We start from the raw sequence: 17,972 nt of genomic DNA on the forward strand, positions 1-17,972 counted from the left end.
TGAAAAATGGCACTCTAAAAGCGGGAGAACAGATTTTAAACCTGCAGTACTTAAATTATGCAAGATCTGTACACAAGTCAATTCTTGTCATGTCTCCACTTAAAAGTATAAATAAAAGCAAAAAAAAAAAATGAAGAAAAAATATTATCCTCTCTGTATTTTAAAGCCTGTTCAACTGAGTAGTAACTATAAAAAGAAAATTTGTTAAGCTCACAATATACTTCCAAACCTAGGCAGCAGAGGGAGTCTTAGAAACAAATACCCAACACATCAAGTTGTATAAATCAACCCACTTGAAGAACAATGAAAACTGGGTTTTTAGTCATTGTAATCATTTCTGTTGGATAATATAAATTATGTAAATAAATACAAAAATTATACATGTAAAAATATTCAAGTTACATTATCTTGAAATTAAATTAAAATGTTAAGTGGGCTGGGTGCGGTGGCTCATGCCTGTAATCTCAGCACTTTGGGAGGTCAAAGTGCGTGGATCACTTGAGGTCAGGAGTTTGAGACCAGCCTGGCCCACATGGTGAAATTCCGTCTCTACTAAAAATACAAAAATTAGCTGGGCATGGTGGCAGGTGCCTGTAATCCTAGCTACTCGCAAGACTGAGGCATGAGAATTGTTTGAACCCAGGAGGCAGAGGCTGTAGTGAGCTGAGATCACACCAACTGCACTCAGAGTGAGACTCCATCTCAAAAAAAAAACCCCCCAAAATGTTGTGATATTTCTCCTTTAATGTACTAATAAGATTAATATTTCAAATTAATAAAATTTAGAACATGAACACTGAAAATCAGCTACAGTTAATGAATTTTCATAATAGATCTGTAATTCAGGAAAGCATGACCAGTACTTTAAGAGGTAAACAGAATGGGAATGAGAGGCTTGTCCATATTAAGAAAACAGTAGGATAAAAACAGCATTAACTTATTTGAGCACTAGTGAATAAATGTCTCCAATAAAGTCCCCAAACTGCACTCACTGATGTTTCCCAATTTATAATATCATTACTGATACAACACAAACATATGCTTTTGTTTCTCCCAAAGGAGAAAGGAAAAGTGGTTAAGAAATAATTTATCAGCAACACAATACCATCATCAACGCTTGATTATATATATGTATGTGTATGTATCCCTTTAGGCTAACCTCTTTAACGACATACAGAGGGGGAAATTTCCAGTGATGTAATAAAAATTACAGTGTAGCTTGCCAGCACTTGACAATTTAGAATCATAACCCTTAGAATGTGATGGGATCTTAAAAGAGGGTCTAATCTAACTCCCTTACCCTGCATGAATTAATTCCCTTTGATCACATCCTTATGTAATTTATTCCATTTCTACTACTTTTTTAATGAAGAAAAATGCTAATGATACCAAAATGGTAAAGCAGAAAAAAAAAAATGAGAAACCATGTGATGGATACAGAGAAAGTACATTTTATGGTGAAAACACAGAATTTGCTAACATTACTTTCTAAGATTCTGACAAAGATTTTAGGCTCACATTGCACTAAACTCTGCTCTCTACATCATCTTATTAAAATTAAATAATTTTGACTGGGTGCAGTGGCTAATACCTACAGTCACAGCAATTTGGGAGGGTGAGGCAGGAGAATTGTTTGAGGCCAGGAGTTTGAGACCAGCCTGGGCAACATAGCAAAACCTCGTCTCTATTTTAAAAATAAGTAATAAAAAAATTAATTTCAATGATGAGGGAAATATCACAATTACACAGAGCAGTGAATTATTTTTTCTCATATGAAAACTAATCATTCTCACATACACACAAAGACAAAAGTAGCATCCCAGTAATTATTTTGGTTAAACATGATCTTTTTCAGAACTGAGAAAAGCTAATTTATATATGTTTATCGTTGTCAAATAAGTTTTATTCATTCATTCATTCATTCATTGCTAGAGCTGGGGTCTCATTATGTTGTCCAGGCTGGTCTTAAACTCCTGGCCTCAAGCAATCCTCATACCTTAGACTCCTAAAGTTCTGGGATTACAGGTGTGAGCCACTGTCCCTGGCCCAAAATTTTTTTATTTTTACTTTTTTTTAGAGATGGAGTCTCTCTCTGTTGTCTAGGCTACAGTGCCATGGCACCATCATAGCTCCCTTCAACTTCAAACTCCGGGCAATCCTCCTGCCTCAGCCTCCCAAGCAGCTGATACTACAGGCACACAGCACCACAGTCAGCTTGTCAAAGAGTTTTGTTTTTTTTTTTTTTTTTTTGTAGAGATGGACTCTTGCTCTGTCGCCCAGGTGCAATCTTGCAATTCAGCTCACTGCAACCTCCACCTCCCACGTTCAAGCAATTCTCCTGCCTCAGCCTCCCAAGTAGCTGGGACTACAGGTGCACACCGCCATGCTCGGCTAATTTCTTTTGTATTTTAGTAGAGACGGGGTTTCACTGTGTTGCCCAGGCTGGTCTCAAACTCCTGAGCTCAGGCAATCCACTCACCTTGGCATGACCCACTGCACCTGGCCATAAATCTTTTTAAAAAAGTTTGTATTTAACTTTAAATTTTTAATTACCAAGTATACTTCTTTTTTATATAAATTACTTCTATGTCTACTAAAAAAGCAAGGATTCATCACATCAAACAATTGTGACATTCACCTATAGTCACTGTATAAAACACAATTTGCACAAATTAGAAATTTTAGAATAGTATATGCTTACACCTTTGTTTTAAATATAAATTAAAGCATAACACTTATTTATTTTACTCTAAACAGTCCTATTCTTAAAATAATCTAATGGTGAGACAATAGGAGGAGAAAATAAAAAACAAAAACCACCACCTAAATCTGGTCATGGTACTCTTATTTAAAATGCATAACTTGTAATCCCAGCACTTTGGGAGGCCGAGGCGGGTGGATCACGAGGTCAAGAGATCGAGACCATCCTGGTCAACATGGTGAAACCCCGTCTCTACTAAAAATACAAAAAATTAGCTGGGCATAGTGGCACGTGCCTGTAATCCCAGCTACTCAGGAGGCTGAGGCAGGAGAATTGCCTGAACCCGGGAGGCGGAGGTTGCGGTGAGCCAAGATCGCGCCATTGCACTCCAGCCTGGGTAACAAGAGCGAAACTCCGTCTCAAAAAAAAAAAAATAATAATAATAATAATAATAAAATGTGTAACTTTTCAAACTGCATTGTTAAATTTGCAATATTTTAATTTAGAGACAGTGGTAAAATTTAACATGCAAAATTGCTTGAATTGCAAAATACTGCTTTACACAATGATACTCAAAAAATATTGAGTTCATAAATTTCAATAAAAATTAATGCCAGTTATGCTTTGTTTCTGAGTTTAGTAGATTAGTATACCACATAACATCTTTTGGGATTGAGTCTACTATTCAGATAAATATTTTATACTTTTGGAAAACACCTAAAATTCATATAATAAAGAACACCAACTTGTAGTAAGTATAATAAATGATATGCTAGTAGTCTCCTCCTCCTCCCCTTCCTCCTCCTCTCCCTCTTAAAAAAAAAAATGCTAGTTTTTGAAAACGGCAATATTATTGCCTGTTCTCAAGAACATGATATATTACAAACAAAATGCATCCAAAGCTTAAGCTTTGCCACAAATTTTATGATACCTAGTGAAGTATTTTCTGAGCAAGACAGAGTTTAAAATGGGCTAGTTTAGAAACAAAAATGAGAATTCCACACAATAAATATTTACTGGGTAGTTACTATGTGCCAGGAACCTTACTAGGCAATAGGCATGCAAAGATTAAAAATATGCAATTCTGGCTAATATTTTGCTGTCGAATATAGGAATGAAACAGAAGAGGTTATTTCAACATAACATGGGAAACATAATAGGAATAATATCCTGGGAATATACAGGAAGGGTTCTATGCCTAGTTTAAGTGCTTAAAGAAAGATTAAATTTTAGAGCGTAGGAGACTGGGGAATCATGAGAGTGTTAGCTAATTAGTAAGACAAGGGATAAAAATACTGGCATCCCAAACGAGAGCCAAGACTCAAGGGAAGGTAGGAAATAACATGGTATTTATTTATAGAAGGACAAAAGACATTCAGGCAAGATGATGAAGTTTTTAGATATACGACCAAAAAAGAGATGGAGTGGTGGGAAGGTAGTAAGGACTATTTATGACATGCTGTACAACATGAGATTTTATTCTATAGCTAAGTTAGCAACTAGATTTAAAGATAAGGAAATGACTTTTTTTTTTTTTTTTTTTTGAGACAGTTTCCCTCTTATTGCCCAAGCTGGAGTACAGTGACACAATCTTGACTCACTGCAACCTCTGCCTCCTGTGTTCAAGCGATTCTCCTGCCTCAGCCTCCTGAGTAGCTGGGATTACAGGCATGCACCACCACGCCTGGCTAATTTTTTGTATTTTTAAGTAGAAACAGGGTTTCACCACGTTAGCCAGGCCGGTCTTGAACTCCTGACCTCAGGTGATCTGCCCACTTCAGCCTCCCAAAATGCTGGGATTAAAAAGAAATGTCAGGGGCCTGAACTAACGATGGCATAAAAGACACAGAATGTAACATCACAGGAATTTGTGGATACTTCCAACTGGGGAACTGGAGGAAAAAGGGCAGTAGGAACCATCCTAAAACTCCCAGGTTTCTCACTGGGATAAAAAAGTGCTGCTGATGCCACTAGGTTGGAGAACTTAGGCAGAAAAATGGTTATTTGCTTATAAAATATCCAAAAGAAAAAATACATTTAAGAGTGGCTTTTTCCCACCTTCTGGGCCATGCAATATTATTGCTCTCCACTGTCTCTCATATTTTTTTCTCTCTACCTAAAAAGAACCCAAAAACTGCTGATGATCTCAAAACTTGAGTATGATTTCTGTTAAAAATAAAGGTAAATATCAGTTCCCAAATATTTAGTTTACCTAAGACTCATTAAATCATTAGACTTTATGCCAAATATAGATTAGTGTACTACAGCCATCAAAACTGTCTCAATTCCCATTAGATTAAATGTACTAATAATGGAAACAAGTTTCTTATCTTTTAATATTTCAAGTTAGAATACTACACCTAAGTAGTTCTAAAGTGGTTGCCATTTTGTTACCTTTAAAAGACATCTGCTTTCTGCCAAAATTAATGTGCTGAACTTAAACTTACCAGATTACATTATAATGCATTTTTTAATTTTCACACAGCCAGGAGTCTTTTCTTCTTTGCTGATTTTTTTCAATCTGTATTGTCGGATCTCTCTCACCAATGTATAAAAAGCATCCTCCACTCTCTGCATTGTAAAACACAACTTCTTTAAAGTCTGTTTCATTGGTAAGAGTAATTTATTGGGACAGCCATGTGCAAGAAGTTTGAGATTATGAGCTTGAGATTTGTTGTTTTTTTTTTTTAAACAGACATCAGACTGTTTGAATAAAACTGAGGATGCAGTTTTAAAATATGGGCTAGAATCCTGGTTTGTTCTTAAAAGTCAGTTTTGTTTTCTAATGGAATTAAATTTCAAAAATTTTAAATTAGCAATTAGGAGAGATTATGACAAGCGTAAATACATGTATTAGCATCTTGTTTATCAATTAATGCAACCATTTTAGTTTGCTAATCTTGGAATTAAAGCCTAAACTGAAATTAGCTTTAAATCATTTCTTTGACTTAGGAAAAAAGTGATGGGTCTTTTGTACATGTGTGACTACGTTATTTAAATTAAAATCTTAAATGAAGGCTATTTGCCATAATATAAAAACATCATGAATTATTTAAAGGACACACACGAAATAGGAGCATTTTGTATCCTTACTACAAATTTTGTTTATTTGCATTTTTGTTTTAGAGATAGGGTCTCATTATGTTGCCCAGATGAAGTGCAGTGGCAAGATCACGACTCTGCAGCCTTGACGTCCCAGGCTAGGTGATCCTCCTGCCTCAGCCTCTCAAAATAGCTGGAACTACAGGCACGCACCACCACACCCAACTGATTTTTGTATTTTTTTGTAGAGATGGGGTTTCACCATGTTGCTCAGGCTGGTCTCAAACTCCTGAACTCAAGTGATCCGCCTACCTTGGCTTCCAAAGGGCTGGAATTACAGGTATGAGCCACCAAACCTGGCCTTACTACAAGTCTTAAAAATAATTTTTAGGACAGTGTTCAGTCATACTGGCTTTGTACCTTCTATTCTAATTTAAACACTCTTAACAGGGTTCTTCTTGCTTAAGTCTATGATAAGAAAGCTATGACAACAGGCACAATCATATATTGGCCATAAGGAGATAAAGTTCTTAATCTTTTCCAATCTAGAAATTAAACAGTCATCAAAGGGGACAAAGTGCTTAGTTAACTGTGCTGCTAGTTTGTTCAGAAAAGCATACCACCAAAGTAGGGGCACAGAGAAATGCACAGAAATATTAATCTATATGTACTGCAAATTAAAAGATGTAATACTGGGTTCATTCTTCTAAAAGAAAGGTAAATATTTTTTAAAGTTGGTATATTTTACTGTACATTTAATTTTAAGGGAATTCTGTTCTTTTATCTTAAAATTGGGAATCAATTACCTAATTTGGGGATTGGCATATTTTAACTTTCTTAGATTGGTAATATCAATGTTTCTGTTGAACCAAACGTAACAAAATGGACCCAGACCTAAAAAGATAATATATCAAAAGTACCATTTGTAGTTTGTTGTTGTTATTGTTGTTTTTACAGTCTCGCTCTGTTGCCCAGGATGGAGTGCTGTGGTGCGATCTTGGCTCACCAGCCTCCACCTCCTGGGTTCAAGCAATTCTCCTGCCTTAGCCGCCCGAGTAGCTGGGACTATAGGTGTGCACTGCCACACCCGGCTAATTTTTCTGTTTTTAGTAGAGATGGGATTTCACCATGTTGGCCAGATGGTCTCAATCTCTTGACCTCGTGATCTGCCCACCTTGGCCTCCCAAAGTGCTGGGATTACAGGAATGAGCCACCACAGTCAGCCCCATTTGTAATTTTAAACTCAATCACACACAGAGAATTGGCAACTACGTATTAACTGAAGTAAACCAATGGCTAGGGGCTTAATTTTTGTATGCAGAAATCATCTGTACATCTATTGCCTACAGTAATTAAGAAAAACAGACCTGAATTCTTTAGGGCACACTAATTTTTAGAAATCTCAGAAGTATATTAAAAACTGTTTTAGTAACATACAGAAATTTACCTCTAAGGTCAAATTTTAATTTAAAATTCATAATGTTAAGTTTCAGTTCAAAAGCATGCATTTAAGTAATACGATTATATATTCAAATGCGTATCTCAAGTCATTAACATATACTATCCAGTGACAGATTTCTATTTAACTAATAACAAAAATCATTACAGTCTAAGAACATTCTTATTTTTAATGGAATCAACTTAGTCAACTAGTTAGCTATGCCAACTAGAAATACAAGTTTTCAACCACTTTTTGAAATAATTAAATATGTTGGCACTTTAAATTAGATACCCACTTACATCTGTACATAAAAGATTTTAAGGGTCGGGTGTGGTAACTCATGGCTGTAGTACTAGCACTTTGAGAGGCCAAGGCAAGAGATGCTAGGCGTTTGAGACCTCAAGTCTACTAAAAATAAACTAGGCATGTTGGCATGAGCCTAAAGTCCCAGGTACTCAAAAGGCTGAGGCAGAAGGGTTGCTTGAGTCCACGAGTTTGAGGCTTCAGTGAGCTATGACTGTACCACTGCACTTCAGTCTGGGCAACAAAGCAAGACCCTTCCTCTAAAAAAAAATTTTTTTTTAATGCTTTAAAGTTTAAATTTATCATTAATCCTCAAAAGGAAAGGGTTTATTATTTTTAGCTTTGTCCTTGAGAAAATTATGTATTCAAAATTTTCATTAATAAGCAACATAAATAACTTGAAGTATGAAAATAACTTTTGTAGCATGTAAAATGTAAAGCATGAACTCTTATGTAAGATACTTTCACAAATGATTCTCTTTCAATTTGAAAATCAATGCAAGAAATTTAAATATATATATGTATATATACATATACATATACACACATACAAACCAGGTAAAAGCTCATATTTTCATAAATTTTTTAAGAATGTAAACTTCTATTCCTGTTTAAAAAAAAAAGTTATAAGGTCAATGTAGAAGTACCAAAACATGCTATGAAGGAGAAAAACAGTATTGGTCCTCTACTAATTTAGCAGAAGCAAATTTTGATTGTAACTTATTTCTAAAATCAATTTGAATGTGTCTACTTTTTCAGTGTGAGCATCACCACCACCAATAGTGAAATAAATTTTTGTTTCCAGCAATGCAGAGAGAAAATTGGAAGCCAATAATTAAAAAGAAGAGATTATTATCCACCACCAAGAATTCAGTGTCAGGACCTCAGTGGCTCAAATAATAGCACAGGGTGACTTTTTCCATTTCTTATTTTTACTAGTAAGAAACTTAGGTTTTAGAGAATTGGTTATTTACCACAGTTTTCCAGACTTAGTTATTTCTTGATAATATGCTTTAAAGTCATACTGACATCAAGAGAACATGAGAACATTATCTTTGTGTACACTGTAAAGCACTGGCACTCGCTCTTATTTTAAAAATGCATATAGTATATACCTATGAAACAAAACACTGGTTTTTCACATTCCAAAATTTGCAGTTAATTTTCAAAGATGAATATAGCCAAAGCAGATATTTAATACCCACTATGGCTACTCACTAAGCTCTTAACTGGCACACAATCATTTATTTTTGAGAATATGGCTTGTTGCCATACATACTCATTTTCTTTACTTTTCCTTTTTTGAGGCGGAGTTTTGCTCTGTTGCCCAGGCTGGAGTGCAATGGCACAATCTTGGCTCACTGCAACCTCCGCCTCCCAGGTTCAAGTGATTCTCCTGCTTCAGGCTTCTGAGTAGCTGGGATTACAGATGCTTGCCACCACACCCAGCTAATTTTTGTATTTTTAGTAGAGACGGGGTTTCACCACGTTAGCCAGGCTGGTCTCTAACTCCTGACCTCGTGATCTGCCTGCCTTGGCCTCCCAAAGTGCTAGGATTACAGGCGTGAGCCATCGCGCCCGGCCTACTTTTGTTTTTACACACATATACTCATTTTCAAACATCGCTTGTTGAACTTTGAGAACAACTGAAAATATGTAGGAATAAAAGTATACAAGTTTAAATATGTAAATTTTTTACAACCAAGAGATTGACAACATTTCAGCTCAACTATTATCTGAAAACATACTTGTGAGGCAATGGAAACGAAGCACTCCACATAGAGAAAAAACTGTTAACCAAAAGTATCATTCTATCTTGCTGGACTATGTTTTTACTAAGAGATTTTAAGTAAGTTTTTGTTCCTGTTGAATCTGCAAATTCTTGCAAAACTCTGTCAAGGAAATAACACATCAAATGCCCTAACTGTATACAGATCCAAGACTACCAGCTTTCTTGCAGGGAAGGGCATGGAGGAAAAAGATGTATACCCAAGTGTGCATCCCTGACTTTCTCAAGAAACCTTGCCACCTACAGCCTATCTCATGTACTGTTGAAATGCAGAAAAACCACTACTTGGGAGACTACCATGGTGCACAGCAAGTGCGCAGTAACTGTTCTGTCAATTTTTAACTCATAAAAAGCTAAAGTCCAAAATACTGATCTCATGTACAGAAACTCAACTACTATTAAACAGAGAGACAGCACATAAGGAGGTTGTTTTACAAAGCATTCTTTAATGGAGTTCTTCTAACAATTAATTTAAATATCTAGAAATTAACAACACAACTAGGAAATTAATCACTCAACATTTTTAAGTTCCTAAAACTAATTTTCACATTATATTTAAACTGAGACTCCCAGAAAGCGAAACAGCTGAATGAGGAGTAACAGATACCCTGAGAACTCTGCTTCTGTCATTCACTTTACTGAATCTTCCCCACTTTTGATATTAGCAGACTGGAAAACAAACACTTCTCATGGTGTCAGTGTTTCAGTTTTGACAGCTTTTGCCAACATGGCCATGCACTGTCCGAAGGGAAGAGAAAAATCTGTCATCAACCCAGATAAATGTGAACTAAATAACAGTCTTTATACACTAGGAACATAGAGACCACACAATTTACTAGCAAAAAATAATTCTTTCTGCCTTTCAGATGTGGACTGAACTGAGTGTAAAGAATGCATAATGCATTATATTCTAGCTAGGTAATTAGCTTTTTAAAATTATAACTTATTAAGTTGGTAAAAAACATGAATATTCTGAATTCTTACCTTTAAAAATGGCCAGGAGTGGTGGCTCACGCCTGTAATCCCAGCACTTTGGGAGGCTTGGGGAGGCGGATCATGAGGTCAACAGATTGAGACCATCCCGGCCAACATAGTGAAACCTCATCTCTACTAAAAATACAAAAATTAGCTGGGCATGGTAGCAGGTACCTGTAGTCCCAGCTACTCGGGAGGCTGAGGCAGGAGAATCGCTTAAACCCAGGAGGCACCGGTTGCAGTGAGCTGAGATCACACACCACTGCACTCCAGCCCAGTGACAGAGCAACACTCTGTCTCAAAAAAAAAAAAAAAAAAAAAAAAAAAAAATGAAATGAAAGTACTAGGGGCCAGGCACAATGGCTCATGCCTGTAATCATCACATTGGGAGGCTCAGGTGGGAGGATCACTTGAGGCCAGGAGTTCGAGACTACCTTGATCAACATGGCAAAACCCTGTCTCTACTAAAAACACAAAAAATTAGCTGGGCGTGGTAGTACATGCCTGTAACCTCAGCTATACAGGAAGCTTAGGCACAAGAATCGCTTCAACCCAGGAGGAGGAGGTTGCAGTGAGCCAAGATCCCGCCACTGCATTCCAGCCTGGATGACAGAGGGAGACTCTGCCTCAAAAAAAAAAAAAGGACTAGGGTAAAATTTGTTTCCTTTTCATGAAATATGTAAGTTTCACTTTAAGATTAAGGTTAACCTGTAAAATTCAGGATAAAAGTTTGACCTAACTTCTAGTATCTAATCAAACACTAAAGTTACCCAGAGAATTAGGAATCAGCATACTATAGCCCATAGGCCAAATCCAGCCACAGACTTTTTTTTTTTGAGAGAGTCTCACTGTGTCAACCAGGCTGGAGTACAGTGGCGTGATCTTGGCTCACTGCAGCCTCTTGCCTCTCCGGTTCAAGTGATTCTCCTGCCTCAGCCTCCTGAGTGGCTGGGAATACAGGTGCCAGCCACTATGCCCAGCTAATTTTTGTATTTTTAGCAAAGATGGGCTTCACCACGTTGGCCAGACTGGTCTCGAACTCCTGACCACAGGTGATCCACCCACCTCAGCCGCCCAGCTGGGGTTACAGGCATAAGCCATACTATGAACAAGCTAATGATGATTTTTGCATTTTAAAGGGTTATAATTATGAAAAAAATATGGAACAGATACCACTTGTGGCCCTCAAAGCCTAAAACATTTACTATCTGGCCCTTTACAGAAAATGTTTGCCAGCCTCTGATTTACATGGATGAGAACTTCTAAATGAATGTTTTGTTCCTTTAACCTGAATATAATTCTTTTTGGGTGTTTACGTGTTTTAGGCTCATGATCAAGACCCCAAATATTAGGGCATAAAACAACCTGCTGATAAAATACAAGGATATGCACATAAATTTGGTTTAAAAAACAAATAAATAAGCTGAATAACAGATGAGTAACAAAATACTCTGCAGAAAGAAGGGCTTGACATTTTCACCAGTAACTAGAGATGTAAAACTTATTAAAATTTACATATATCATTTTATAATCTCTACAGTTACTCAGAATAGCTCTTTAAAATCTTCCAGAGGCATGCAAATATCAAATTAATTTCAACAGAGGAAGATTAATAGACTTCTGAAAGGCAAATTAATTTCTAGGCAAATCAACAAGTCCATTTAATAAAAGAAAATCAAAGAACAGAAATTAAATATCTAAGTTATAGTTTAGCAACATAAATTACATAAAGGCATCAATGAAACAGGATATATAAAAGAAAGGCTGAGTGCTAGGTTAAGAAGTACAAGCATTCTTTTACACTATATCCCTCCATATTTTAATTAGATGATCCACATAAAAATGTCTATAAAGTTCATCTAGTTACGTATTATATATCTTCAAAAAAACAGAACAAATCAAACCAAAAAACACAAGGCCACAAAACTGTAAAAAACCTAAAAATCTCTTATAAAAGGAAGCCAGACAGTTTTCTGACCAAATATGAATGCTGTGTTATATTAAAGTATTAAGGTCAAATAGCAAGAATCAATTAGTACTTCTGAGGTAGTGATCATACGACCATCAAAAGGAGACACAGCTATTTTACGATCTTATCAAATGAGAAGTGGAGAACAACATTGTGGGAATAACAAGACTCTTTTTATGTCCTCTACTGCTTTTCTACTCAACGTATATAGTCCAAGTACCAAGAAAAGTACCACCTGGGAGCTTGTTAGAAATGCAGACTCAGTCCCAACCTAAACCCTCTGAATTAGAATCTGTATTTTAATAAGCCCAGTTGATTTGTATGCCTCAGAAAATATAAGAAGCACTTCTTTACTGCAACCCTTTAAAATCTTATGCAAAGTCTCTTAAATTTTTTCTTTGTGAAATGTAAGCTAAAATGTTCACTAGTATAAAAAACATCTTTTAAAATTTATAAGTATAATAAAATGATAATGAGAATCTAGGTAGATTTCCAAATGTTTCAAATAAAATTCAATTTTGTATTTGAAAATGTTTCATAAGAAAATGTTGGAAGAAAAAGTAATAAATATTAGAATCATGTTTTCTCAGTACCTTCTCTCCTAAGAAAAATCAAGGAGACTGATTATAGGAGACTAGTAAAAATAAAGACAAAAACCAAGCCTCTTCCTAGTCTTTGGAACCTGGAAATGGATTTACGTGAAATCTTAATTCCTCTAAAGTAAAGTGATATGATATATACCAAGTTTAACTTATAAATCAGTTTCAGTAAAATTGCCAGAGAAATGTGTATAACGGTCAAATAGAAAATTCCATTTTTAATCCTCCAAAAACGACTTGAAGTAGAAATTATTGTTTCTTTACTATGTATCAAATTTGTATAACTCGGAAGAGGTACATATGCTCTCTCACTAGGGAAATATATATGTTAGCTGGATAATTTCCATTTACATTTTTGCACCTTTATGAAATTTGATAAACTTCTAGAATGCTTATTTTTATCATCAATTTATTTTAACTCCTAGCATTACAGAAGTTAAATTCTACAAAACTGGTTTTCTGGGTTCACAGGTAAATGTAACCAGAAAAAGCCCTAAAGAAATCTATGGAATATAAATTGATCAATTTATTGGTACAGTCATGTGCCACATAATGACATTTTGGTCAACAGTAGATTGCATATGTGATAGTGGTCCCATAAGATTATAATGGAGTTTAAAAATTCCTATTGCCTAGTGATGTTATAGCCATCTTAACACTGTAGTACAACACATTACTCACGTGTTTGTGGTGATACTAGTGTAAACAAACTGCACTGCCAGTTGTATAATGCTATAGCACCTACAATTATACAACATACTTAATACTTGATAATGGTAATAAGTGCCTATTACTGGTTTATGTATCTACTATACTATTTATTATTATTTTATAGTGTACTCCTTCTATTTACTAGAAAAAAAAAACAGTTAACTATAAACAGCCTTGGACAGGTCCTTCAGGAAGTATTCCAAAAGAAGGCAGTGTTATTATAAGAGATGATAGCTCCATGTGTGTTACTGCCCCTGAAGGCCTTCCAGTGGGACAAGATGTGGAAGTGGAGGACATTGATATTGATGGTCCTAACCCTGTGCAAGCCTAGGCTAATGTGTATGCATGTCTTAGTTTTTAACAAAAATTTTTAATAAGTAAAAACAAATAAAAATTTTTAACTGTGGAAAAAAGCTTACAGAGTAAGGACATAAAGAAAGAAAAATTCTGTATAGCTGTATAATGTGTTTGTGTTTTAAGCTGTATTATTACAAAAGTCAAAATGTTAGGAAAAATTAAAAAGCTTATAAAGTAAAAAAGTTACAGTAAACTAAGGTTATTACTGAACAAGAAATTTAAAAAATATAAATTTAGGGGAGCCCAAGTGTACATTTAGACACACAAGACTTATCATTGTGTTAACAATTGCTTACAGTCATTAGTACAGTTACATACTGTACAGGTTTGTATCACTGGGGCAAGAGACTATACAATATATCCCAGGTGTATAGTAGGTTATACCACCAAGATTGTATAAAAATACTATATGATGTTTGCACAAGGACAAAATCACCTAACAATGTATTTCTTAGAAAGTATCCCTGTCATTAAAGGACATATGACTCTATATGAAAATTAATTCCTTCCTATCTTTATGTATTCATTTCTAAGATTTGTTCCTATATGTTAAACTCTTACTTCATACAAACAGATTAAATAATGACAATTGAAATTATTTTATTTTACCTAAAGAAAAAGTAATTTTTTAAAACAAAATTCAGGTTCCCTCTGGCATTAATTTTTGTCAGAAAAATGCATTAAATGAATAACAATTTCTATTTGCTTTCTGGGTATTTTCTTTCTTTAATGAGAAGTTTCTCCAAAAATCAACATATCCTCAAAAAAAATTCTGCCAAAGTAAAAATCTTCAAATACAACTAAATTTAACCTAGAAACATGACATAATGGTTTAAAAGTACTACTGAAATAGGAAACTCAAAAAATCTGTGGTTTATGTGTGTGTGTGTGTCTGTGTGTGTGTGTGTGTGTGTGTGTGTGTGTAACAGTGAAAAAAAATCCCCACATTTCTTGAATTCTAAATGTTAAGATGTGCTCCGAATTGAGGAGAAATTTTCAATGTAGAAATAAACCAAAGCCAAAAGCAGTATCACAGATACTGGATTAAGAAGCACTGCCCTCTCAAGAGAAGAAAACATTCACTAAATAAACATTATTTTATTTCCTGTTACAGCATAATTGAGAAAAAACTGATATATCACATTAAACAACATAACAGTTATGATTTTGCAGAAAACAGATCTGTATTTATTTCAGTATTACTTACCTGTCTTGTCTTTGCTGATGTTTCAATAAAAGGAATTCCGTAACTTCTTGCTAAGTCCTGAGCCTGTTTTGTGTCTACTGTTCTAGAAGGCAAATCACATTTATTTCCTACTAGGACCATAGGTACATCTTCGGAGTCCTTAACTCTTTTAATTTGTTCTCTGGGGAAGGAAAAAAAGTTATAACAGAGGCATTAGTAACAAAATATGTTTCAAAACCTGTCCACAACTTTTGTCTTATAAAATTATGGCTGTAAGAAACAATGTAATCCTAGCTTCCATTACACAAACTTTTCCTTCGTTCTACTATTTTTTTCTCTACCTTTTTAAACAGAAACCTTGTATCTCTCTCAAAAGATGAGATACCTAGAAGTATAGTAAAACTATAACCTCATAGATTAATATGCAGGGAGACGGTAATAGTAAAGCAGAAACTACTGAAAAACTCTAAACCAAAAGTGCTATTACAGACTATAATCTTAGAAACATATGTTAAATGTATAAAGATAAAAAATATTTTTACAAAAATCTGAACTAAAGCATTAAGATAATTTTCACATTACTTTCTCAAAAAACAAAGTTGACAAGTAGAAAGATTTTGATTTCTAGGTGTTAAAAGCCCTTCTACATGTTAGTAATTTTCAATACAACAAGTCCATAAACTCTAAATTTGGGGTGAAATTATATTCTCTCACAATTTTAGGTGACTTTCAAAGATGCAGCACAAAAGAAGGAGCACAGTAGATAACTGAGTCAGAACTGGTTCAAATTCCCAGTTCCTCTACTATTAGCTGGGTAAACCTGGATAACTTACCAAATTTCACCTGTTAACTCCTCTATAAAAATACTACCACTACCACCCACCCAAATGTCTTTTACTCTATTACTAGACTACACAGTGAACATGCTGAAATAATGTTCTTAAATAAAATGTTCTTAACTAGGCTAACTCACTATTACACGACATAGCCAGAGAGTGATTTATTTGCTTAATATGTAGTTTTAGGAAAACTAAACCCTCAAAGAAACAGAATATAAAATAGTACAATAATGATTATTTTAATAGTTTTATGCAGCTCTGTCAGATTTTTTTAAGAAAACAGTAATGCCCAAATTCTTGAATCTTTCAAAACTTTTGTTTTTCTAAATATATAATCCCGGCCAGACACGGTGGCTCACACCTGTAATCCCAGCACTTTGGGAGGCTGAGGCTGGTGGATCACAAGGTCAGGAGATCGAGACCATCCTGGCTAACACAGTGAAACCCCGTCTCTACTAAAAATGCAAAACATTAGCCGGGCATGGTAGCATGTGCCTGTAGTCCCAGCTACTTAGGAGCTGAGGCAGAAGAATCGCTTGAACTCTGGAGACAGAGGTTGCAGTGAGCAGAGATCACGCCATTGCACTCCAGCCTGGGCGACAGAGCAAGACTCTGTCTCAAAAAAATATATATATATATACACACACACACATATATATTATATATAAATATAATATGTTTTTATATTGTATATTAATATATATTAATGTATTATATATTATATTTATATTATATATTATATATGTATAAAATCCCATTGTTTATCCAATCCAAGGAATTCTACACTATATACACGTAACAGCTTTTAAGACTGTTCAAGTAACACCATCTCAAATCACCTTTTCATATTCTTGTTCATAGTTTTCCTTTTTGATAATGTATCTAAAAAGTTTAAAGTCTTGCTTTTCTAGTGTAGAACAGGCAAGAGTACAGAAAGAAGGTTGTGGAGTCAAATAGGCCTGGGTTTCAATCCCAGAACGGTGGTTCTACCGATGCAGTCTGGAACAAGTTACCCCACTGCTCTAATCCCCCAAGAACTCCATTTATAAAACAGAGATATTACCTACCTCACAAAAACTATTTCAAAATTTTAATTTGATAATATATGCATGGCATTAGCAAAGACTTAAAAACCATAATTACTCCTTAATGTCAACTATTATATTCAATTTAAACCCACCTATAATGGTGAATATCTTCAAATGATTTAGTATTATTTATGGCAAATACACAAAGAAAGCCCTCCCCAGTCCTCATGTACTGGTCCCTCATTGCACTGTACTCCTCTTGACCTGCTGTGTCGAGAATATCCAAGAGACAGGTTTCTCCATCAATTACTACTTGCTTCCTGTAGGAATCCTGAGAAGGGAGAAGCATAGTCTGGATTATTACAGTGCACCTTTTACTTTAAAAAAGGTGTTATATACAACAACAACAAAAAAAATCCAATTTAAAAGTGGGCAAAGGACTTGAAAAGACATTGCTCCAAAGATAACGGTGAAATAGCCACCAAGTACCTGAAAAGATGCTCAACATCATCAATCATCAGGAAAATGAAATCATAACTATGAGATGCTACATATCCATTAGGATTGGCCATTATTAAAAAATAAAACCAAAAAAAACCCCAAAAAATGGAAAATGAATGAAAAAAATGGATAATAGACACTGGAATCCTTGTGCATTGCTGGTGGGAATGTAAAATAGTGATGCCATTGTGGAAAAGAGTGGTAGTTCCTCAAAAAGTTAAACACAGAATTACCATATGATCATCAATTTCATTCCTAGGTATATAACCAAAAGAACTGAAAACAGGGACTCAAACAGATACCTGTACATCGATATTCGTAGCAGCACTCTTTATAATTCCCCAAATGTAAAAATAACTTGTGTCTGTTAACAGATGAATGGATAAACAAAATGTAGTATATACATACAGTGGAACATTATTCAGCCATAAAAAAGAATAAAATTTGAATACAAGTTGAGCATTAATGCAGGTAAATCCAAAAATCTGAAATCCAAAATGCTCTATAATCTTCTGTAACATTTAAAGCCTT

The 17,972-nt window shown here is 34.9% G+C and overlaps 1 protein-coding gene across 6 annotated transcripts in view; it reads right to left on the reverse strand.

Moving 5' to 3' along the window:
• Positions 1-17,972, reverse strand: part of KRAS (KRAS proto-oncogene, GTPase) — a 49,204-nt gene that overhangs the window by 6,162 nt on the left and 25,070 nt on the right. For 4 of the 6 annotated variants that reach the window (XM_012457159.3, XM_012457164.3, XM_012457161.2 and 1 more), the window contains exons 3-5: positions 17,093-17,271; positions 15,095-15,254; positions 5,149-5,272 (exon numbers count right to left, since the gene is read on the reverse strand). In XM_012457159.3, coding sequence (XP_012312582.1) covers positions 5,153-5,272; positions 15,095-15,254; positions 17,093-17,271 — 459 coding nt within the window. In that variant the 3' untranslated portion in view covers positions 5,149-5,152. Of the gene's footprint in view, positions 1-1,300; positions 1,302-5,148; positions 5,273-15,094; positions 15,255-17,092; positions 17,272-17,972 lie in introns of all 6 variants that reach the window. The other 2 variants (XM_012457167.3, XM_012457165.3) reach the window with 2 other exon arrangements.

This window comes from Aotus nancymaae, unplaced genomic scaffold, assembly GCF_030222135.1.
Source record: "Aotus nancymaae isolate 86718 unplaced genomic scaffold, 86718_ANA_hifiasm-v0.15.2.pri h1tg000016l, whole genome shotgun sequence".
Taxonomy (NCBI): Eukaryota; Metazoa; Chordata; class Mammalia; order Primates; family Aotidae; genus Aotus; species Aotus nancymaae.